General features: G+C 49.6%; 1 protein-coding gene across 2 annotated transcripts in view; it reads left to right on the top strand.

The window, feature by feature from the left end:
- The window catches only part of CMTM7 (CKLF like MARVEL transmembrane domain containing 7), a 161,211-nt gene that overhangs the window by 121,737 nt on the left and 15,207 nt on the right, over positions 1-24,267 (top strand). For both annotated transcript variants that reach the window (XM_078663932.1, XM_078663933.1), the window contains exon 4: positions 18,390-18,471. In XM_078663932.1, the coding sequence (XP_078520058.1) occupies positions 18,390-18,471 (82 nt within the window). The remainder of the gene's footprint in view (positions 1-18,389; positions 18,472-24,267) is intronic.

Below are 24,267 nucleotides of genomic sequence, written 5' to 3'. Positions count from 1 at the left end.
CCGCAAACTGCCCCAGCAGCTTCCGGCAGTCCTGTTGCTGCTCTGGGGTCAGGGTCGAGGAGAGCCGGACCCCTTCGAAGGAGCCGTCTTTCTCGGTGGTGCTGAGGAGATCTGGTAGCGGTTCGGAGTCGTCTTCAGCTCCGTCATCGGTCGCTAGCAGCAGGCTCAGTTCAGTGCGTGCAAAGTGTGGTTTGAGCCGGTTAGCGTGCAGAACCCGGAGGGGGTTCCTGGGGGACTCCATGTCCACCAAGTAAGTGACGGGGCTCTTGCGCTCCACCACTTTGAAGGGCCCCGTCCATTTGTCCTGGAGGGCACAAGGTTCGACCGGGGACATGACCCAGACTTGCTGGCCCGGTTCGAATTCGATGGACGAGGCGTTTTGGTCATACCAGCGTTTCATGTCCTCCTGACTAGCCTCCAGGTTTATTTATTTATTTATTTATTTATTTATTTATTTATGTGACTTTTAAAGCGCTACAATTACCCTTGGGTGTCTCGGCGCTAAGAGCTATGTATAGTACCAGTATCTTGAGGATAAGTGGGTTCTGAGTCTAAAAAGCTGAGGGCTTATTGAGAAAACAACCAAGTCTTAAGTTGCTTTCGGAAAGTGAGCAATGTGGGGCTAGATTTTATAATGAGAGGAAGGGAGTTCCATAACCTTGCTGCTGCAACGCCGAAGCGTCTGTCTCCCCAGTTTACTTTCCTTGTTCTGGGGGTTTGAAGCAGGAGGGTCGTGTTTGAACGAAGCGTTCTGCGAGTTGGGAGGGGATTTAAAGAGTTTCTGAGAAATTTGGGTCCCATGTTGTTTATAGCCTTGTACACAATGCACAAGGACTTGAACTTGGTACGGCTTCTGACCGGGAGCCAGTGTAGTTGGGCCAAATGTTTTGTAACAGAGGCAAATTTTGGAATGCCAAGTAGAACTCTAGCAGAAGCATTCTGAATCATTTGTAATTTGGAAATGACTTTTTCCTGCGCGTTGAGGAGAAGGGCGTTACAGTAATCGGTGCGAGAAAACACCAAAGTTGAGATGAGCGTTTTGCCTGTTGTGATGGGGAGGTATGGCAAGAGCTTCTTGATTTCTTGATTTTTCGCAGGATGTTAAATGACGATGAGACAACAGAATTCACATGGTGATGAAAAAGAAGTTTATCATCGAATGTAACTCCCAAGTTCCTTACTTTGCTAACCGGTTCAGGTGGAGTGCCCATCTCTTCCGGCCACCACAGGGGGGACCAGGCAGGCTGAACCTTGCCGAACAGCATAACCTCGGTCTTGGCAGAGTTCAGTTTTAAGCAGTTGGAAGCCATCCAACTGCTAATGGCTCGCATACCGTCCTTAAAGTTGGCCGCTATGGTGGATCCGTTTTTGTGAATGGATAATACCAGCTGGGTATCAGGTTGGCCTCGGCCAGTTCCTTGAACTTCCGAGTCGGATTGCGGAGGGTCAGGAGGTACCGGTAGACATCCGGTGGGGCATCTCGAACTGCTGTCTCCCAGCCCTCCTTGACCAGGCTAAGGGGGCCTCGAACCGGGTGTCCGTATAGGAGTTCAAAAGGGCTGAACCCCAGGGATTTCTGGGGTACCTCTCGGTAGGCGAACAGGAGGCAGGGCAGCAGGACGTCCCATTTGCGCCGGAGAGGCTCTTCCAGGCCCTTGATCATCCCCTTCAGTGTTCGGTTAAAGCGTTCCACTAGTCCATTTCCTTGGGGATGATACGGGGTGGTGAATTTATAGGTGACCCCGCACTGTTGCCATAGGAACCGCATATGCTTCGAGATAAAGTTGGAGCCCCGATCACTCACTACCTCTCGGGGGAAGCCGACCCGGGAGAAGATGCTCATGAGGGCTCGGCCCACCACGGGGGCTGTGATGGTTCGGAGAGGGATGGCCTCCGGATAGCGAGTGGCATGGTCCACCAGGACTAGGATGAAGCGGTGTCCCTGCGAGGAGCGAGGGTCCAGGGGTCCTACGATGTCTATTCCTACTCGCTCGAAGGGGGTGGTCACCACGGGGAATGGCTGGAGCGGGGCTTTGACTTTCCCCCCGCTCTGCCCGCTGGCCTGACAGGTCGGGCAGGTTTGGCAGTGGTTATGCACGTCGGTGCGCATTTTTGGCCAGAAGAAATGGGTCACCAGGCGGCTGTAAGTTTTGTCCTGCCCCAGGTGCCCGGCGAGGGGCACATCATGTGCTAAGTTCAGGAGGAAGTCTCTGAATCGGAGGGGTACGACCAGTACCCGGCCGGCCCCTAGCTCGGCAATCTTCTGCTCACTGTAGAGGAGGTCTTTGTCCCAGTAGACCCAGTGGGACCCCACGGGGTCTCCAGCGGCCTGAGTAGCGGCTTGCTGTCGCATCCCCTCGAGGGAGGGGCAGGTTTTCTGCTCCTGCCGGAACTGTTCTCGGGTGGGGCCCCCTTCTTGGCGCCATTGAGCGAGTTCTGGGAGGTGGTTGAGCTCGGGGAGATGATCTTGGGCGGACCCGTGGGGGCCGGCCTCGGGGTCGGCGTCCTCGGGGACGACTGGTGGTGGAGGCGCGGGCCACTCTGGCTCTTCGGTCGGCGCTTCCCCCGCTGAGGGGGAGGCTCGGGTGGACATGGAGCGGGTGGTCGCACAGACCCACTCGGGCAGGCCTAGCATCCCCAGGTGCTCTCTTCGTTCGACGCCAGCCCTGGGGGAACTTTCCAGGTCGTTCCCAAGGAGGCAGTCCACGGGGGCATCGTCGCGGACAGTTACTTTCAGCATGCCCGACACTCCTCCCCACTCGAAGGGAATGCGGGCCATCTGGCACAAAGTCTCTGAGTTGTCTGCGGACCGGACTGGGCATAGGACGTTAGGAAGGATCTGCTCTGGGGTCACCAGGTGGCAGCGGACCACTGTCACGCTGGCTCCAGTGTCACGGAGGGCTTCGGTCCGGCGACCATTGATGGTGACCCACTGGCGGTATTTCTGGGTGTTGCCGGGGATCGGACCTCGAGGCATCAGGTCGTGAGTGCCCAGGCAGGCTAAGGTCATGGCGGCGGGTTCCCACTCGGGCTGTTCGGGGCTGTCGTCCTCTTCCTCACTTCTCTCTTCACCCAGGGCAGCTGCCGCGATCTGGCGGGCTGGGGGCCCGGTGGTGCCGGGTCGCTGGTTCATCGGGCAGAGGGGGTCATTCGCATAATGACCCTGTCGCTGGCATCTGTGGCACGTAACGTTCGGCCGGGGCCCCGGCCTGGCTGGGGGGCCCCCTCTCCGGCCCAGGGGTGGCGACATGGAGGTAGGGGATGACCCCTGGGGGGCGTCTCGTCCCCGGCTCTGGCCCACTCCGCCGCCTCGGGGTCGGTGGTTCCCGGGGGATCCCCGGCCATCCCCCACCGTGTTCCGGGGGACTCGGGTGCTCGCCCATCGGTCTGCCTCGACAGCGAGCTTTCGTGGCTCAGTCAATTTGCTGTCGAGGAGGTGCTGCCGGAGTTCGATGAAACAGTTATTGGACAGGTGTTCCCATAGAATGAGGTCGACTAACTGCTGGTAGGTGGTGACCTGGCAGCCTCTGATCCACCCCTCGAAGGCTCTGCTGTAAAAGTTCACATACTCTACCCACGTGGTACCGGGGATTTTTTTGCAGTCTCGGAATCGCTGCCGGTACATCTCGGGGGTGAGTCCGTAGCGAATGAGGAGGGCGGTTTTCATGGGTTCGTACGAGGTTCTCTCGGTATCAGGGAGCTCCAGCAGGGCGTCTCTCCCTTCGTTGATAAACTTCCCCCACAGGCCGGCGCCCCAGTCCCTGAGGGGTACTCGATGGGCGGCCATGGCGACCTCGTAGGCTTTGAACCACTGTTGGATGTCATCGTTCTTATAGTACTCGTTGATGATATCTTTGGGTATGTGCACCTTCGTGTCCACCGGGGGGGGTTGGGGTCTTACCCCCGGAGGTGGCTGTCTCGTTTGCCTTGGCTTTAAGTTCCAATTCTTTGAGGACGCGCTCGTGCTCGAGCAGGAGTTTCTTCTCCTCAAGGGCTAGCTTCTTTTCTGCCAGTTGGAGTTCTCCTTCTTGTCGGAGTCGGGCCAAATCCAACTCGTGGAGCCGGATCCTCTCTCGTTCTCGGGCGTCTTCGTGGGAGAGGCCCATGTCTGGGTTTGCGGGTCTCCCTCCCGCTGGGTTCACCTCAGCCTCCGGGCCTCCGTTCGGGCTCGGGTTATCTTCACTCGGAGGTGGCGCCTCGCCGGCGTCCACCCAGGCCTGCAGGGCCGATTTAAAATCTTCTTTGGTGCTTAAGCCAGTGGTAGCGATGCCTAGGTTTTTGCAGAATTGCTTGAACTCCTTGTGACTGTAGTCTTCCATTTTCTCTTTCTGGAATTCTGTGCTCATGGTTGCAGTGGGTTTGTCTGGGTAGCGGGTGAATCACTCTCTGTACGATCTGCGTGGCTCGGATCCCAGCGCTTGCCACCAATGTTAGAAAGGCGACCCCGGGGGAGGCAGAAGATGTCTGACTGACCACCCCTAGGTCCACCTCTCCTTTGAGAAGTAGCCGAGCGTTACCGAGAGGCCTCCTGAATGAGGGCCCTCTCCTAGGATTGTACAGCAGAGTAATCACAACACTACAAACGGACACCACACAGGAGGGCAAGTTCTCAAGTTTTATAGGTAATAAAAGGATGCGGGTTCTTGGCAGTATATACAGCTGGATCGAGGGATCCGTAAAGTCTCGGACAACCAGGGGGGTAGGTAGCGGGACAGTCGAGTTCCGGACGGAGGAAGGGGTACCGTACGCACAGCTCTCAATCCTCGAGCTGGGGGGTACCGTGATGTCGAGCCGCGGCAGCGCCAGCAGGTTCTCGGATGACTTAGCAAGGTAGGCCGCGGCAGCGCCAGCAGGCTCTCCGATGGTTCAGCAAGGTAGGCCGCGGCAGCGCCAGCAGGTTCTCGGATGACTTAGCAAGGTAGGCCGCGGCAGCGCCAGCAGGCTCTCCGATGGTTCAGCAAGGTAGGCCGCGGCAGCGCCAGCAGGCTCTCAGATGGTTCAGCAAGGTAGGCCGCGGCAGCGCCAGCAGGCTCTCAGAAGGTTCCGCAAGGTAGGCCGCGGCAGCGCCAGCAGGCTCTCAGATGGTTCAGCAAGGTAGGCCGCGGCAGCGCCAGCAGGCTCTCAGATGGTTCAGCAAGGTAGGCCGCGGCAGCGCCAGCAGGCTCTCACATAGGCTTCGGGTTACAGGAAGGATGAGTTCGTCTGGTGTCGGCCGTGACAGCGTCAGCAGGCTTCCAGTCCAGGATACAACTGGCGTCCTACTCCCGGGCTGGCCCAGATATAGGACTGGAGTCCTTTGATGTCCGGACCCTCTCGCCTGGGGGTCAGAAGGGCCGGGATAATGGTGTCCAGACACCCAGCAGGGGGTGGAGCCAGCGCCCAGGGAGGCCGGAGGGCGATCGATACCAGGCGTCCGGGGGCGGCTGGAGGGCCATCGAAACTCCTCTCCCTCCGGGATCTGTCGAGTGGCCACTCGACCACCTGGGTGGATCTTGGTGCCTCGAGGTCTGGGCTTCGCCGGGGCCGAGGCTGGGGCTGAGGCCACGTGGTCGTGACGTGGTGGGCCCAAGATGGAGTCGGGCACGGCCTCGTGCTTAGGTTGTGAGGGGCCTAGGCTGGGGCCTAGGCTGGAGCCAGGCCGGTGATGGGGATCCGGGATGGTAGCCGGATCTGTGGCGTTGGGGTGTGCCGGGTCAGGCCGAAGGGGCCGCCCGAGGTCCGGAGGAGGGCTGATGTCGTCCTGGGCCCGCCATGCGGGAGGGGTAGGGCCACGCCATGAGGCCGGGTCCAACAATCTCATGTTGTGATGGCATTCCCGCTGATGGAGCTGATTTCATGTTGTCATGGCATTCCCGCTTATGGCGCAGATCTCATGTTATCATGGCATTCCTGCTTATGGAGCAGATGTAATGTTGTCCTGGCATTCCAGCTGATGGAGCAGATCTCATGGCATTCCAGCTGATGGAGCAGATATCATGGCATTCCCACTGATGGAGCAGATCTCATGGCATTCCCACTGACTGATCAGATCTCATGGCATTCCCGCTGATGGATCAGATCTCATGGCATTCCCGCTTATGAAACAGATCTCATGTTGTCAAGGCATTCACTCTGGAGAAGATCTCATGTTGTCATGGCATTCCCTCTGATGGAGCAGATCTCATGTTGTCATGGCATTCCCTCTGATGGAGCAGATCTCATGTTGTCATTCTCGCTGATGAAGCAAACCTCTTAGTATTTAATATCTTCCCTGATGTTGCTTGTTGTGCAAGTCCCCATCTGTCTACCTAAGCGATTGGACTTGGCTATGAATGAGGAAGGCTGCTATGTTTGCACCATTACCCAAAATAGAGCACGCAATTGTGAAACTAAAATCCTACTGCTTCTCTTATTAGTCCAGGTTCTGATATTTGGGTAGCGATTTTATAACCCTGAAGGATCACCTATACAAATCCTTAATTAACAAGTGTCTTTGAGCAGGAACACTGCCTGTGCCACTTGCACTCAGCCTTCTCTTAAGTAGAGGCATTCCTCAATATTCCATCCCTCATGTAAATATAACTTTAAAGTGTTAAACGCAGCTTCTTACCCCCTTGGAGCTGTTCCATCTCACAGCTGCAGATCATTACAGCACATGGTTTGGGCTGAAGGAAAGTCAGGATTATTGTATGTAATTTATTTAATGGGGGAATACTTTCAATTGATATTTCATATTTATAGGGTTAAATAAAAAATAAATGATTTTATTTCGAATTGACATATTAATGCATGGCCTCATTTATGATTTTCTTCATACATATTTGATCGAATTGCCGGTCATATGCTTGGACCCTTCACTAGACCTTGTCATGCATTTTTGTCCTCAAACCCACTATCGAAGCGTTCTGAGATAGGAACCTATGGCTTGTGTACTTACAACACCATATTTAACCTCGTTGTTAAAATTTACTTTGAGTACCAAGTTAAGCTGCTTTCTTCAAACATCTTTGTCCGATAAGTCTGGAACTACTAATATGTATCATACAAGGTAGTCCCCATCTATTGCGTGTCCCCTTAAGCTTGTGTATAAGCGTATTTAATTTGAATGAAGGCTTGTTCATAAAATCATGGTGGTTTCTTGCATTGATTTCTTCTTACTAAAGTGATGGTTTTTACTTAAGGGCTTGTGGTTACCTTCCATGGCCATTAGTTTAAGTTAGTTTAGTTTAAAATATTTATTAAGCGCACTTTCACCAGCGGTTTCATGGCGCTATGACCTGCAGATCTCCCGAGTGGAAATGATAAGGGAGGAACAACGTAACGAAGGGCTAACTAAAGAATTTGGTGAATAGGTGAGCTTTGAGTTTCTTTCGAAACTGGGGGTAGGGCGTTAGGCATCTGAGCTCAAAGGGCAAGGAGTTCCATAAGACTGGGGCAAGGGTCGCAAACTTCGAACCCCCCCATTTTTTTCTGCGGAACCGGGGAACTAATAACAGGGATTGGGATGAGGATCGTAGCTCCCTAATTGGAAGATATGGGACAATCTCTGAGGCAATGAAAGCGGGGGCCGTGCCCAGTCGAGCCTGGAAGGTGATGGAAGCAAGCTTGAACTGGACACGTTCACGGACAGGAAGCTAGTGTAGGGATTTAAGGAGGGGTGTAACGTGACAAGATTTGGGAAGTTTAAACACCAACCGTGCGGCCTGCTTTGGATCAGCTGCAACCGCCTAAGACTGTATGCAGGTATACCAGCATATAAGGCGTTGCCGTAATCCAGGCGGGAGATGACCATCGCAAGGATGATCAGCTTCAAGGCATCAAAGGAAAAGAAACGAGATACCTTCCGGATGGTGCGTAAGGAGAGAAAAGAGGAAGAAACCACAGAACTAACCTGGGAGTGAAGGGTGAGGTGAGAATTAAGTTTAATGCCTAAAGTTTTAACTGAGGTAGAAGGGACCGGGGAAGAACCTAGGGAAGGGGGCCAAAAAAGTGAGGACCAGGGACTGGAGGCACCACCTGTCAACACCAGCTCGGTCTTATCTGGGTTGAGTTTCAGGTGGTTAAAATCCATCCAGTCCCGGATAAAAATCATAATAGACTGAAAATTAAGAATGGAAGCAGGAGAAGAAGAGAGATTGAAAACAAGTTGGAGTTCATCCGCATAGTTGTATACGGTGACCTCCATTTGTTGCAAAGCAAAAATAAGGGGAGCAATGTAGAGGTTGAACAAAAGAGGTGAAAGGGAGGAACCTTGGGGGACCCCGCACTGAACCTTCCGGAAGTCCGCAGAAAAGTCACCCAGGCGAACCGCCTGGGTGCGGCCCCTCAGGAAGGAGGACAACCACACCAGAGCCGAGCCCCCGATCCCAGCCGCCCCGACACGGGAAAGCAAGATGGAGTGATCAACCGTGTCAAAGGCGGCTGAGAGATCTAAGAGGACCAAAGCCTGGGGTTGACTGGTGTCCATGCCCTCCCTGAGGTTGTCAAGGACCGAAAGCACTACGGACTCCGTTGAGTGTGCAGGGCGAAAGCCAGCCTGGCGAGAAGCCAAAGCCCCATGCGCCTCCACAAAGGCGCTCAGAGCCTTGGTGACGTGACGCTCGAGCACCTTGGCCAAAAATGGTAGGAGAGAGATGGGGCGATAATTGGCGGGGACCGAAGGGTCTGCGCCAGGCTTCTTTAAGATGGGTAAAATAATAGCTGTTTTCAGTGGGTTGGGCACAACCCCCTGAGAAAGAGAACTATTGAGAAAGTAAAGAGGGGGATCCGGACAAGTAGTGTAAATGTGACGGAGGATGTGGGCGGGACAGGAATCCAGGAGGGATCCAGACTTAATGAGGGGAATTAATGAAGAGAGGGATTCCTTGGTCAAAAGAGGAAAGGCATTAAGCTGTCCTTGAGGTGGAGGACACTGAGGGTCCACAAAGGTAGGGGAAGGTAAGGGAATATTGGCTTTGATGGCGACAATCTTATTAATGAAAAAACTATTCAAGGAGTCACAGAGGTCCTGGGAAGGGGAGGGTTTGAGGGATGTCCGATCCGAAAATGCCAAGTTGTGGATAATCGAGAAAATTTCTCTCGATTGGTTCTAGACTGTGAGGATCTTGGAGGAGAAATAGGCCGTTTTAGCGGCCAAGATAGCTTTCTTATATTGAGCCAAGAGAGCGATAAACTCAGCTCTAAGAATGGAACAATAATTTCTCCTCCAGGCCCGCTCAGCGCGACGTACCTTAAGTTTGATGGTTTTAAGGTCATCAGTGAACCACAAATTGGCATCCTTCTCCCGCTTAGAGGTCAACCGCTTTAACGGAGCAATGGACTCACTGGCTGAAGAAAGCCACTGCTCAATAGCGTTTGCCTGAGCCAGAATGGAAAGGCCTTGTAAGGTGGGATAGGAATCAGCTAAGAGGGCAGATAAGTTATTCGGTTTCACTCTGCTCCACGAGCGGACCCAGACATTTTTGGGGAGAGGGAGCCTGGTAGTAGAACTTATGGGGAGAGAAAAAGATATTAAATGATGATCAGACCAGGTGCAAGGTGAAATGAGCACGGAATCTACCGGGTAGTTTAGGGACCAAATCTGATCCAATATATGCCCCTTGACGTGAGTTGAGGAATGAACGTGAGAAACAAAATTAAGAGATTGAAGTGTATCTGAAAACTCTCTTGAGGATGAACACTTTGCTGGGTCAGAGGGCCAGAAATTAAAATCACCCAGTAGTAAAACAGAAGAGTTATTAACCGTGAGGGTGCCCAGCACCTCTTGAAAGTCAGCAAGAAAACGTACAGGAGACTGGGGGGGCGATAGATGAGGACACAAGTGAGGGGAGGGGAAATGGAAGTAGTGCGGATAACAAGGTGCTCGGTAGTAGCAATGTCTGGCAAGGAAAGCAATTGGAATGGGAAATCAGACCGGGCAATAACTGCAACGCCGCCCCCAGTTCTGCCAGATGGACGATCAGCCCGAAAAGCATAATAAGGAGCAGGAAGAGAGGCTAATAAGGCAGGCAGTGAGTCATCACTGAACCAAGTCTCAGTTAAAAAGAGAAGATCAGGTGCGTGGAGATCCAACAACACCGATAGTTCATGTGAATGAGCCACTGCTGACCGGGTGTTTAAATAATAAGCCTTAAGAGACCTGGCTATAACTGGGTTGACGTCCTCCTTGGGATGCAGGGGGGAAGTAGAGGACAAAGGTGGACAAAGGCAAGGAGAAGCAGGGGACAAACCAAAAGAGGAAATACGTGAGTGTATGGAGGCAGGTAGAAACCACGGACCTTGTAAATTTTGAAGTTGGGAGGAAGAGTAAGTAATGCTTTGGGCAGGGAGAAGCGCCCCTAGCCCCGGTCGGCCGCGGACGGGCGCGGACGGGCTTAACTTAGGCGCAACTGCGGCGCGCCCGCTGCGCCCGTCCGCTGCGCCGCCGGTAAGAAGTGGCCATAATGTAGGGACACATGAGGGAGGGATTTCAACGGGGCGTGGCAGGGGGTGGAGGAGCCAGAGAACTGCCGCGCCCAGCACAGACCCGCCCAAGGTGGGATGGCCGCCTGTCCCGCTCCCCACGCAACGCAAGGAGGGGGCGGTCAGCGGAGGCGGTCTGGGTCGCGGTTGCAGCGAAGAGGCTGACAGAGGATAGCTAAGCGCTCGTTCCTGGGCGCTGATCAATCAGGTAAGCACAAGTCCATTGTGTCTTCTTAATGGCTTGTGGCTAAATCCCTGGTTTCTGATGCTGGAGTGTGACTTAATTCCTGGTTTGTGTGTAATGCATCCACGATTCTACTTGATGCCTTGGGCAGAAAGCTTAGATTTCTACTTCAAAGCCTTCATCAAAATATCTAGGCTGTACACTAACTTATTGTTTCGATCTGTAAACTTGCTTATTATTCTGTTGTTTATGCTTGGGGACTTGTACTGAGGCTTGTGCATAAACCTAGAGCTTTTCTCTGGTGATGAGTGCCAATAATTCTACTGTTTCGGATTGGTGTGTTAAGTTGGGTAATGACTGTTAAACTCTATTTTGTGGTGTATTTATATACCATTTCTACTCTTTCCAACCTGCTTTGTGTGTCCTTGCACAAAGTACTCATCTTTTGTATTTTAGAGTGAATCTTCAAGACCTTCTAAACAATGCAAGAATGCAGTTTACAAGAGGAGATTCAATATTGAGGAGATATTCCATCAAACTGGCAAATCTTAAATTGTCCTATGATTCATGTTGACTTGGCTTAAGTGGTAGCCTCAACATCCAAGGCTTGCAATCCCTTTACTCTAGCTGCAATCTGATCCTTAATGCTGGACACACTCTAATGAAAATAGTGTCCATTTGCCATGAATCAAAATGTGTGGAAGGAAAACCTGTGAAGGTGTTGTGTGTCGATTTAGATACCGTATATAGATTTCCTGATTCATGCCCTTATATAGGTACAATTCATATTGCCCTTATTTAGGCATAGGAATCCAGCCCTTATTTAGGCATTGCTGATGCTAACCAAATACAGGCATGGTCAACTACATCCGATCTTTGTCACAATGAGTTCTTGGAAAACCAGACTCTTAAGCCTTTAGGACTTCCCCTTGCCTGGATATCGATTTCTCCAAGAACTAATTTATTATGCTTGAACATCTGTTCCTAAGGGGTTCATTCATGACGTTCGTATGCCCAACTTTTACATCAATACTGGCATACCTTCAAGGTATAAATATACCTTCACTTGCTATAGCAAGGCATGGTGCGGGTCGACTACCTACTTGCACGACGCGGCTTGCCCGAAGGAGTCAAGTCCCCAACTGACGCACTGACAAGACGCTGTCATCCTCCTCACCGAGAATCCACATCCAGTGTTTCTGACTCCCCTTACGGGGTGTTAGAGATCGAGTCCCGGAAATAGATACCAACCGCTCTCATTCTAAGGTATGGAGCTGATTAAAACCTAAAGAAACTTTTGGCAACTCTTGGCAAAACTAAAACTAGACTATAGCTAAAACAGCACCTACTTCTTCCCTCGCACTACACTTAGGTTAGGTACACCGGGGTAGGATTATTTTAGAAGCATCAGATGAGAATTTTAGCCTATGTTATTTATGTATGTATTTTAATGAATATGTAATAGCCACAAAACCATGCTATTACAGTATTATTTTATCTTACTGCTATGGCTGTATGTATTATACTTCGCGTTCTGTTTTATGATTGTAGCAGTTCATATCTCTTGCTTGCGAAGTAAGACTGTTCAATTAACCCTTTTATTGAAATGTCTGTCTCTCTATTTCTATGCAGCTCTGTAGAAACTAAGCTTGCACGATTGACTGAGTGAAACTATAATCTATTGTTTCTATGACTCTGAAGATATTGTTCCGATTCTAAGGGAAACAAAGTTGTCATGTTTATGCGGTTGTCAGAAGCTAATCCCTTCTTGTTTATTCGAGCAGTTTCTAGTGACCTCTGAGTTAACTGGCACGCACAAGTAATTAAGTTTAATGTACTCGATAGAGACATACTGACCTCAGTCCTATGTCAAATCTATAGTGTATATTATTCCAATGCGCAGAGCCTATCAGGGATATAGGAACTACTCTACATGGCGCCCAACGGTTTGGTAAGGCACTAATTTAACGCTAGATATTGAAGTAACTCAGTTGTGCTTTTCTCAGAGACCCCTACTCATAATACTCCATAAGACTTCTGGAGTGGGTAAGGCATAGCTGAGGAGGACAAAAAATCCTATGTATTAGCCGTTTGGTTTGTTCACTGAAGGATACGGTGTTCCAAAATATTGTGCACCTTATCTTTGTTCGCTTGAAACTTGCTCTGCATTTTTCATTCAACAATGTCCAATTCCGAGACTAACACCGGAAATGGTGGGGTTCGGCCGACCCATTCGTAACGGCTTTTAATCGTCCAGGTTTTCAAGAAACCGACGAGGATGCTATAATCATCCCTCCAAATTTAAGGAGAGCCATCACTCTAAAACTTATAAAACAAGGCCTATCACCAAGAGGTGGTAGAGCAGTTTTTGTGATAGAGGCACATGAATCTCAACAGGCAGAGGTATTCTACTCATGGATAGTATTCCCTGAATCACATCCAGTAACAAAACTGTTTCACTTCTACGAAGATGATCCATCTGAGGAATATATTCCTTTCGGGGATATTGAAATTCCACTCACATGCCAGGAGCATGAGCTCTGGTTTAAAGGCGCCCTAAAACATTTAAATAACATTACCAGGCTCGGTCCACTAGGTAGACCAGGAGCAACATGGCCGGTTTAGCAGATTACACACCTCATCCTGAAATCGAAGACATGACAGACATAGAATTACTTGCCCAACTCAAAGAGTAAATCAAAATCTACAGACAATTGGTCCAATATGTCATGCTGACTTTCACAGTCCAACCACCAATAGTTATTCCATAACAAACCTCTCACCAGGGGAATACACTAAAAATCACTCCACAGACCTCACACGCAGGCATGGGTAAATTGCCCGCAAAACGTGAACAAACTCCATTCTGGATAGCTCAAAACATTACTCAAATCGAAGCAGTATTTCCTAATACTAGCCCTAATGAAAAACACAGAATTCTAACAATCTGTCTACCAATGGGGCTCACACCACATCTGGAAGACTGTACCACTTGGGGCGCAGTCTTTGCTACTATCTACACTAAAACACATGGTGTTCCTTCTATGGCGGTAATACCGGATGTCCTGAAACAAATTCAAAACTAATACGGGGCAGAGCCTGCTCTGAATTTAGGTATGAAGTTACTGAAAAATTTCGACCAGGTCTCAATGATAATATTATCTAATATTAAAGGAGAAACTGCATCGGTGGCGATCCGCCAGAAATTAAGGGAATTGATGTAACAGAACAACCACAAGAACTAGCCAGAATAATTGAAAAATCCTATGAAGAATTAGGCAGAGACAGTTTGGGTGGGGAAACCAGTTAAACTGCAACTATCTGAAAGTCCTGAAAAAGTCTTTACTAAAAAGGATCCTACATCTTCTAAAAAGAAGTGGGAAAATAGCAACCTTCCAAAGAGAAGCGTTCTCATTCCTGAGGTAGGTCTCCTCAAAAGGAGCCCTCTGAAAGGAGGTACAACCTCAGGAATAGGGATAATTTGAGAAAACCTGACCGGTATCAAGATACTGATACACGTTCCTCTCGTACCTTTCAGATATCATCAAAGACATCCGAAAGATGAGGACGGTCAGAAAACAAAGAAGAACGCGTGAAGTCCAAAGACGACCAATACGTTCAGAAAAACAAAAAACCTCAATTCACCTAGAAGAAAGTAGCAGGTCTAAAAATCAGACATGCAGAGGATATTGAGAACACAACTCAAGAACGGAGAATGGGCTCAGACTATGTTGGACAGCGCAGCAGAAGTAACAATAGCTCGCCGGAACCTGAAGGGACTTTTGGAGACAGTGGACTTGAAGGAAGACATTAAAGTTGAAACTGCAGATACCAGACTTAGTTCTCCACAAAGGTTATATGAAATAACACTCCAGATGGAGGGAGACATACCAAGAGAAAAGTGAAAGCACTCTTTTGGCAGCGACTTTAGAGGGGTTATGACATACTTCTAGCAGAAAAAGACTGGCCACCAGAATTTGTCAGAGAGTGCCCACATGGCGAAGACATCATTATGCCAGCCTTCTCCAATCATATTCCAGTACATTTAAAATACACTTATGCCAGAAAATGGGCAGTTGCCCAAGCTCCAGCATTATATAAAAATCATGTAGGATGGGATGAGAACTCCCCTCACCACAAAATCCAGTTAAAAAAATCAACCAACTGCACAAAGGCAGTATCCAGTTAAGCAAGCAGCTAAAAAACAGGTCAGGGAGATATTAGATCAACTTGAATACCAAGGGGTGATTTGAGACATGCACCTCCTCAATGAACAATCCTTTGTTTCCTGTTTCCAAAACAGACAATACATATCGTCTAGTTTTGGGTTACAGACATCTAAACACTTGTTGCAAAACATTTGCAGTGCAAAATGCACATAGTACAGCATTAATGAATAACATTGTGCGAAAAAATACAAAACCACATTAGACATTTCAAATGGTTTCTTTTGTCAAAACATTGCACCTGAAAGCAGGTATTTGACCGCTTTCTCAATAATGGGGACAAAGCTTCAGTTCTGTCGTCTCCCTCAAGGATTCAAGAATAGTCCGGGGTTATTCTCAGCAAGGGTAACAGAGTTACTACAAACTTATGATGACAAGGCATTGTCATATGTCGATGACATCTGTCTGACAGACGATGACTTGGATAGGCACTTGAACAGGGTGAGCACCATTATACTGGGATTCGCCTCTGCGGGTTACAAATTAAATTTTTTTTAAAATCAAGAATTGCCCAGCTCAACGTCCTTTTCCTAGGATATGAACTATCAAGTGAAGGCAAAAGCCTAGCAGCAACTTTTTAGAACAGTGTGCGCTGCTCCAACCTCCAAAAACGCTGAAAAACGTAGTCAATTCTAAATTTCCTGAATTTTGGAAGAACATACATTCTAAATTACGCTGAGATGGTTAAACCTCTCTACGAATTAATCAAACCTGATTTCAAAATCACAAATTGGACACAAGAACACAGAAATTTTGCATTCACTTCAAAGAGACATGTTGGCAACAAAACATTTACAAACACGTGTAAACGTACGCAACTTAGTGATCCGAATCATTCCGGGTCAATGCGGATTCACTTACTTAACTTTTAACGTAGGTGAAAAAGGGCCAATTGCATACAAATCACATTTGCACATACAAGCAGAAATGAAATTCACTACTACAGAACAAATTCTGACAGCAGTTCAAACCGCTGTAGCAAAAGAAAGAGCCCTAGCACAGGGAAAACGCATTAATGTTGTGACACCTGTACCAGCCTTAGAGGCAGTGACAAAAGCAAGCATTCCGAATGCTAAAGCTTTACATCCGAAATGGATACAATGGGTTATTTCTCTTGCTGCAACTGATGTTGAATACGTTTTTGATCCTTATTTAAAAACACAAGCATTCCTGCAATACGAACAAGAATGTCCTCTGCCTACTGAAATTCTCCCTCTAGACCAGTATGAATGTATAATTTTTACTAACTGATCTGCACAACCCGCTACGGGGGGTAAACAAGCTTATAGTGCAGCATGCGCGATGGCAAATTCAGACCTATGGTCACAAAAACGCAATCTCTAGGAGATTGTACAGCTCAGTGAGCTGAACTACAAGCATTTATAATGGCCCTTGAAAATTTCTCCAAGAACTCCTTTATTATGCATGAACATTTATTCCTTAGGGGTTCATTCATGACGTTCTTATGCCCAACTTTTACGTCCATACTGGCATTCCTAAACACCTTCAAGGTATAAATATACCTTCACTTGCTATGGCAAGGCACGGTGCGGGTCGACTACCTACTTGCACGACGCGGCTTGCCCGAAGGAGTCAAGTCCCCAACTGACGCACTGACCAGACGCTGTCATCCTCCTCGCCGAGAATCCAACTCTATTGTTTCTGACTCCCCTTGTGGGGTGTTAGAGATCGAGTCCCGGAAAGAGATACCAACCTCTCTCATTCTAAGGTATAGAGCTGATTAGAACCTAGAGACACTTTTGGCAACTCTTGGCAAAACTAAAACAAGACTATAGCTAACACAGCACCTACTTCTTCCCTCGTACTACACTTAGGTTAAGTACACTGGGGTAGGATTATTTTAGAAGCATCAGATGAGTATTTTAGCCTGTTATGTATGTGTGTATTTTAATGAATATGTAATAGCCACAAAACCATGCTATTACAGTATTATTTTATCTTACTGCTAACGATGTTCGTATTATACTTCGCATTCTGTCTTACGATTGTAGCAGTTCATATCTCTTGCATGAGAAGTAAAACTGTTCAATAAACCCTTTTATTGAAATGCCCGTTTCTCTATTTCTATGCAACTCTGTAGAAACGAAGCAGGCACGATTGACTGAGTGAAACTGTAATCTATTGTTTCCACGACTGAAGATATTGTTCCGATTCTAAGGGAAACAAAGTTGTTATGTTTATGCGGTTGTCAGAGACTAATCCATTCTTGTTTATTTGAGCAGTTTCTAGTGACCGCTGAGTTAGCTGGCACACACAAGTAATTATGTTTAATGTACCCGATAGAGACATACTGACCTCAGTCCTATGTCAGATCTATAATGTATATTATTCCAATGAGCAGAGCCTATCGGGGATATAGCAACTACACTACAAAGGAAACCTCCGCAAAACTTGTAACAACCTCCTGCTTCGACAATGGCCCTGTGGAGGCTGTGCCCATCACCATACTCTACATTAGCCCTACTGACTGTAAGGACCCAGAATTTACAGGATGCTCCTGCCATCCTCATGAAAACCCGGATTCCACAGGAAGCCTCAAAGATACTTTGAAGGGTTTAATAGCCCTCAGTAATGTTCAGCACTAGCACCAAGGGCTGGACAACATACGGTAATCATACCCTACAGAAGGTCTCTTTAATTCTTCTAAGCAATTCTTCAAAGGCCTTAAATACCACAGGAATGTGAAACAGTAGCCCTGGGGGCATATTAAAGAGCGTGATGCAGTAATAGAGAACCTGGGATATACAGAATACTTGGCTATACTCTTAAGATTTAATGGGCCAAGGAATGCAACAATTCCTTTGAGCGCCCACAGTTACGTAGAATGACCCAGTAAGTTTGCCCAGTGCTAGAGAGCAGGTAGTCGGCAGTGTGAAAATCCAGATTACAAAATACCATTGAACAGCCAGGTTTTCAGAGCTTTTCTAAAATGCAGATGATTGATGACTGGCAGAACATGAGGATGGAAGGAGTTCCAGAGCTTGTCCTCCTATTCTTACCCTGCGATAGTGGGAGAGGTCGAGGGGAATAGAACAGGAAAATCAAAAGTACTAATGTGTTTTTTTTAAACGTAGCTGATGAAATTGAGGCCCAGATTCAGTTAGGGCTTTATGGCAAATACCTAGACGTTGTGGGATCTAATGTTAGGCAATGTTTCCTAGATTTCCACCTGATACAACCAACATTTTTTTCCATTTATAAGTGGTCTTGTCGATCATATGGAACTCCTCTGAATATTTCAGTTCAGTGGTGTAGTATGAGGCCAGTTGTCTGGAAGTAGTTTTGACTCACTCCAAGACCATGATATCATGGAATGGAAGACTGCTTCTAAAAGGTGGTGTTATTGTCTGTGGACCAACCTCATTGAACAGCGCAAACAAAACACTTGACTAGTAAGTAAAGACCCATTGTTTTGGACATTGGTAGCTCCATTTGTTAGAAGAATGTAAAAAGCTTGAATTTCAGCATAGAAAATGATTCGCCGTTTGCTGAATCTTATCTCTACTTTTTCTTTTCAGGTATTTGGCCTCATAGTCTGTGTCCTGTGTTGTGTGAGCATGTGGTCATCTTACAAGGTGTCATTCGTCACTCAGTCCACCAGTGAGTATGAACCCTACACAGGTCATGTGGGTTTTGCAGTTTCATTTCCTAAAATCATTTTCGTAAACCGCTTTTACTACATTTCCGTTTCCAACACATTTAAAAATAACCTATAATAAAGTCCAAATTTACCACTGCATTCTATGTGCAAAACAAAGCGTTCCCTAAAATATGTATTCTAAATTGGACAATGTAGTTTGATCTGTTAGGTGTATTGACTATCACTCATTATATAACATTTTGTATGTGTTTCAAGATTTACATTTAAAAATCTGTAAAAACATTTCTTCACATTTTATTAAGTGAGTAATATTAACAAGCATTTGCAATGCAATAGGTCTCGCATTTACGTAAGTTTGAGCTATTGGTATTGCAAATGAAAATTCCTTTTATTTTTGTTTTCGTTTTTAAAATATAGACAAAAGGCATTGTCATTTACAATGCCAATAGTTTAAACTTGCGTAAATGAGAGACCTATTGCATTGCAAATGCTTGTTTTTACTGTTTTGCTGACTTGGACTAGAACTGGAGGGGTAAAGTACCCTTCAGGTGGCAAACCTACAAACAGCCCGCTGCATATTGCCCAATTGTAACCCATGTTTTGCTGACAATCATTTTTAACAAATCTGTGAAAAAAATAGTATAGTCTTTTTTCCATATTCACATAATTTCTATCACGGATTTTGGGTTAATGTTTTAAAAAGGAGATGGGGGTCAAAATATGTATGTGCCCATTCCAGAACAAGGGCATACAAATGTATACCACAGATCTTGAGGGCAGCACACTCACAAAAACATGGCTTCTGCCTTAGCACGTGGCATCAAAGTATGCTGCAGCCGGCTCCCGTTGACGAGCATTAGCTCAGATTTTTTAGCTCTTGTACCACTCACCCCACTGGACACGTACGAGAATTTAAATAATCTACAATTTGAGTTTAAAAGTTCTAAAATATATTTTGGAGAATGCGGGCATAGATCCTGCTACCTCTCGCATGCTAAGCGAGCGCTCTACCATCTGAGCTAATTCCCCGCCTAAATTCGCTAGACACTGAGCCCCCTCTACTCCCGTTCAACACAGGCATTCATTCCATATGTAATGGAGTTGGTGTTTTATTTAATCCTTTCAGTCTGCCCATCGAGATAACCAGCTCATCAGCAAACATGTTTTCTTACCTCAGTAGCCCAACAGAAAACTATGCTGACATTTATTCCAGTATAAAAATAAAATGTTAAAAACTGATAGGCATGAATTCTGACCCCTGTTATATGACAAAGAAGCATGCTGCCCCTCGATAGCTTGCGATAATGTAACAATGGATATAATTGTATCTCACAAACTAACAAGTTCAATTCAACTCATCAAAACCTTAATCAGCGTCCTGCTGCTCGAAACAAAGCGCCTACAGCGGATGCGCCTTAAGCAGACCACGTTTCATGGCTTCAGCCTCGTCAGTGAAGAGAAGTTTGCACTTTAACTTAGTTTCCCTGGTCTTTATCACCACCGTACGTTGTCGAATGAATGCTAGGAGAAGTATTAACTTCTGTTCCCAGATGAGGCATGTGTAAGTTAGCAATGGGGCGCGGGTGTGGCGTAACGGCCAGCGCTACCCCACTAGATGCTGGGTTCGAGTCTTGGCGTTAGCTCAACATGCTGGGATTCTGGGCAAATCACTCAATCTTCCGTGCCTACCAAAAATGAATGTGTCCTTGTGTAAGATAACTGATGCTCATGTAAAGCGCTCCAATACCTTCGAGTCGCGCTATATCAAACTGCAAAAAACACAAGCAATGGTTGGGGTAAGGAAGAGAGGAGACTGGGTGGACACAGGAGAAGGTATTAATAGGGACGGGGGTGTAATACCTCACGACGGTAGGGGAAATAGAGATGGGTTCAATGGAGCACACTCTTGTGATAAGCCCGGTATTCACACTTTCCACTACAATGAGATTCGGCTCACGGGCCAAGGTCTCCAGCGGTGAAGGGGTGGTGGGTGGCGGCTGGGACCGCGGGGCTCCTTTACATTTTTGTGGTGTAAATGGAGTATGGCTGTAGTCTAATCTTATGCTTACTGCACTCCCTGTTCTCTTGTCTGCCGATGCTGCTTCTGTGTGTCTAGCATGACAGAGTTGGTATTTTCACTGTAGTGATGGGATCGATGTGTTAATGATTGTCAGTGCAGGTGCTTGCTTCTGCGTGATGGCTTTAGTGGGTGCTTGTGAGTGTGCGCACAGAAGTCGTTGTTTGAGCCTGTGTGATAGTGCCCATGTGTGAGCTGGCTACCTGGTGCTTGCTGTGCGTGCACTTTAGTGCTAATGTGCGAGTACATAGGAGCGATGTGTGAACTAAATACACAACGGCGACGGTGTGAGCGCGTCCACTGGAGCGATGGGGGGAGTGAAGTATGGGTGCGCGTGCGATTAGGAGAGGTGTGAGTGTATGCTTGGTACGTAGAGTGGTAGAGGGCGTAGCAGATCATTAAGATGATGGAAACGCTTACGGTGGGTTCACTGAACAGCTGATATAAGTGCTGTATATCGTTAGCGCGTGCTTGTGTCTAGTGATGAGGTAAATGCCGGCTGTTCTAGCGCCAACTCTGCATAGTGGAAAGAGATGGGCTGAGTGCTAGTGAGGTTAAGAGTGCAACCTGGCCATTACAGTAAGTAACCCATGTGCCCCAGGGGCTTGCGGTCTACTCAGCAGCTACGAGCGGGGGGAGGATCTTGCACCCCCTAAACAGAGATAGGAAGGGGTTAAGGGAGAACCTGTCCTGCATGTGTGAGCTGGCTTCCTGGTGCTTGCTGTGCGTGCACTTTAGTTCTAATGTGACCTCTGTGCCTCTGGGCTGGTCACTCCTCCACGCACTGCGCACACTCCCCGTGGGTGTGCCCTTGCTGCCCCGTTCCCGCCGCTGCTCGCAGCAGTGCCCCTGACCACGAGGCGTGGTCTCTGCTTCTGGAGCGCAGCGCCGCTTACTGCTGCCTGCGTGACCTTTTTGTTCCTGCCTCTGAACTCTCGTCTGTCCCCCTGTGTTGGGGCTGCTTTCCCCCGCTTTGCCCTGCCTTTCTTTCTTCTTGTCAGTCTCTTGCCCAGTCCGCCGTTTTTCCCGCTGTGCCCCCGCCACCTCCCCGCTCCCCGCCGCTGACCCCCTGCGGCCCCGCCCCCCTCCACCTGGAGCCTTCCCATTCGCCGCCCCGCTCCCGCCTCCCAGCTGCCCCTCCCTCGCTCCGCCCCCTCCACTCTCCTCTTATGGCAGAGTGGCCAACGCGCAGCGTGCACGCGCAGCGGGCGTGCCGATTGTGCGCCGAAGGTAAGCCCGTCTGCGCCCGTCCGCGCCTGGACCGCGCCCAGGGCCAGGACCCCTGCACCCCGCAGACACCAGCCCACCCGCCGGACCTACGACGCCGCCACCCTCATCGCACTCAACACCGGCCGAATCCCGGGATGCTACCGAGCCACCCCGAGACGAACCCACGGACCCTTCAGCTGCCACGCCTGCAAGTTCACCTGCATCCGGTCCTGCCCCGCACCAGCACCCGCCAAGCCGAACACCAGCAGCAACCACCTGAAGTGCATCCGCATCAAGACCAACACCGACGACACCCTGACAACCGCCGAACACCTGCACTTCCAGATCCACACGGACCCCAAAACCACCCTCAGAGGCACCCTGATCTACCGACCCCCGGGACCACGCACACAATTCAGCGAGGACTTCGTCCACTTCATCAGCCCGCATGCCCTCCCCTCCGCTGACTACATCCTCCTGGGGGACATCAACTTCCACCTGGAGAACAACAACGACCGCAACACCATCACCCTGCTCGACAACCTCGCCAACCTCTGTCTCAAGTAGCTGGTGTCCACCCCCACCCACCTCGCCGGCACACACTCGACGCCATCTTCTCATCCAGCAAAGACATCGCCTTCAGCCACGCCACTGGACTCCACTGGACGGACCACAGCTGCGTCCACTTCACCTTCAGAAGAACGACGATCCACCACCACCAGCCACAAGCTGCTTGAAGAAACTGGAACAAGATCACAGCCGACCAGCTCGCCGCCTCCCTGAGCCAGCACCCTCCCGCCAGCTCAGCGAACCCCAGCCAGGCCGCCGACAACCTCACGAAGTGGATCAGCTACTGCGCGGACGAACTCGCCCCACTGAGAACCCCGCCCAGCAGACCCGGCAGCAAGAAGGCCCCATGGTTCACCGACGAACTCAAGAGCTCCAAGAAGAACTGCCGAGCCCTCGAGAAAGCCTGGAGAAGGGAACCAACACCGGACAACATGACCACCCTCAAGCTTGCCACCCGGAAGCACCACCAACTGATCCGCGCCACCAAGAAAACTGCATTCAAGGACCGTCTGGACAACAACGCACACAACTGCAAGGAACTCTTCAACATCGTGAAAGAGCTCTCCAACCCCAACGCCGGAAACAACGACATCACCCCATCGCAAGACCTCTGCAACTCCCTCGCCTCCTACTTCCACAACAAGATCGCAGACATACACAACAGCTTCAGCACTCAACCGTCGCACGCCACGACCGAACCACCGCCCCCCACCACCACCCTCCGCGCCTGGACTCCGATCAGCACCGAAGACACCGTCCGCGTGATGAACTCCATCCACTCCGGATCTCCGACCGACCCCTGCCCTCACCACGTCTTCAACAAGGCCGACGCTGCCATCGCACCCCACCTGCGGGACATCATCAACACCTCCTTCGACACCGCCACCTTCCCGGAGAGCTGGAAGCACGCTGAACTCAGCGCCCTACTGTAGAAACCCACAGCGGACCCCACCGAACTCAAGAATTACCGCCTCATCTCGCTCCTCCCGTTTCCAGCCAAAGTCATCGAGAAGACCGTCTACAAACGACTGGCCGCCTTCCTCGAGACGAATGGATCCCTCGACCCCTCACAGTCTGGCTTCCGAGCCAACCACAGCACCGAGACCGCCCTCATCGCTGCCACCGATGACATCCGAGCCCTGATGGACAACGGAGAAACAGCGGCCCTCATCCTCCTAGACCTCTCCGCGGCATTCGACACTGTCTGCCACCGCACCCTAGTGCAGCGCCTCTGCAACGTCGGAATCCAGGAGAAGGCACTGGAGTGGATCATCTCCTTCCTCGACGGAAGAACACAGAGAGTCCGCCTACCACCGTACAAGTCAGAGGCCACCGAAGTCATCTGCGGCGTCCCGCAAGGATCCTCGCTGAGCCCCACCCTCTTCAACGTCTACATGAGCCCCCTCGCGGCCATCGCACGCCAACACAACCTCAACATCATCTCCTACGCTGACGACACCCAGCTGATCCTCTCCCTGACCAACGACCCCGCCACCGCCAGAGCCAACCTTCACGAAGGGATGAAAGACGTAGCCGAGTGGATGACGACCAGCCGCCTGAAACTGAACTCCGACAAGACGGAAGTCCTCATCCTGGGCTCCTCGCCCTCCGCCTGGGACAACTCCTGGTGGCCCCCCACCCTGGGCACCGCACCCATACCGACAGACCACGCACGCAACCTGGGCTTCATCCTGGACTCCTCCCTCTCCATGACCAGACAAGTCCACGCCGTCTCCTCGTCGTGCTTCAACATCCTGCGCATGCTACGGAAGATCTTCCGGTGGATCCCCACCGAGACCAGGAAGACGGTCACCCAGGCCCTTGTCACCAGCCGACTGGACTACGGCAACGCCCTCTACGCCGGAACCACCGCCAAGCTCCAGAAGAGACTCCAGCGGATCCAGAACACCTCAGCCAGACTCATCCTCGACATCCCCCG

The sequence above is a fragment of the Lissotriton helveticus genome, chromosome 10 (genome assembly GCF_964261635.1).
Source record: "Lissotriton helveticus chromosome 10, aLisHel1.1, whole genome shotgun sequence".
Lineage (NCBI taxonomy): Eukaryota > Metazoa > Chordata > Amphibia > Caudata > Salamandridae > Lissotriton > Lissotriton helveticus.
The sequence above is the reverse complement of the archived record's forward strand: the minus strand, read 5'-3'. Positions and strand labels throughout refer to the sequence as shown.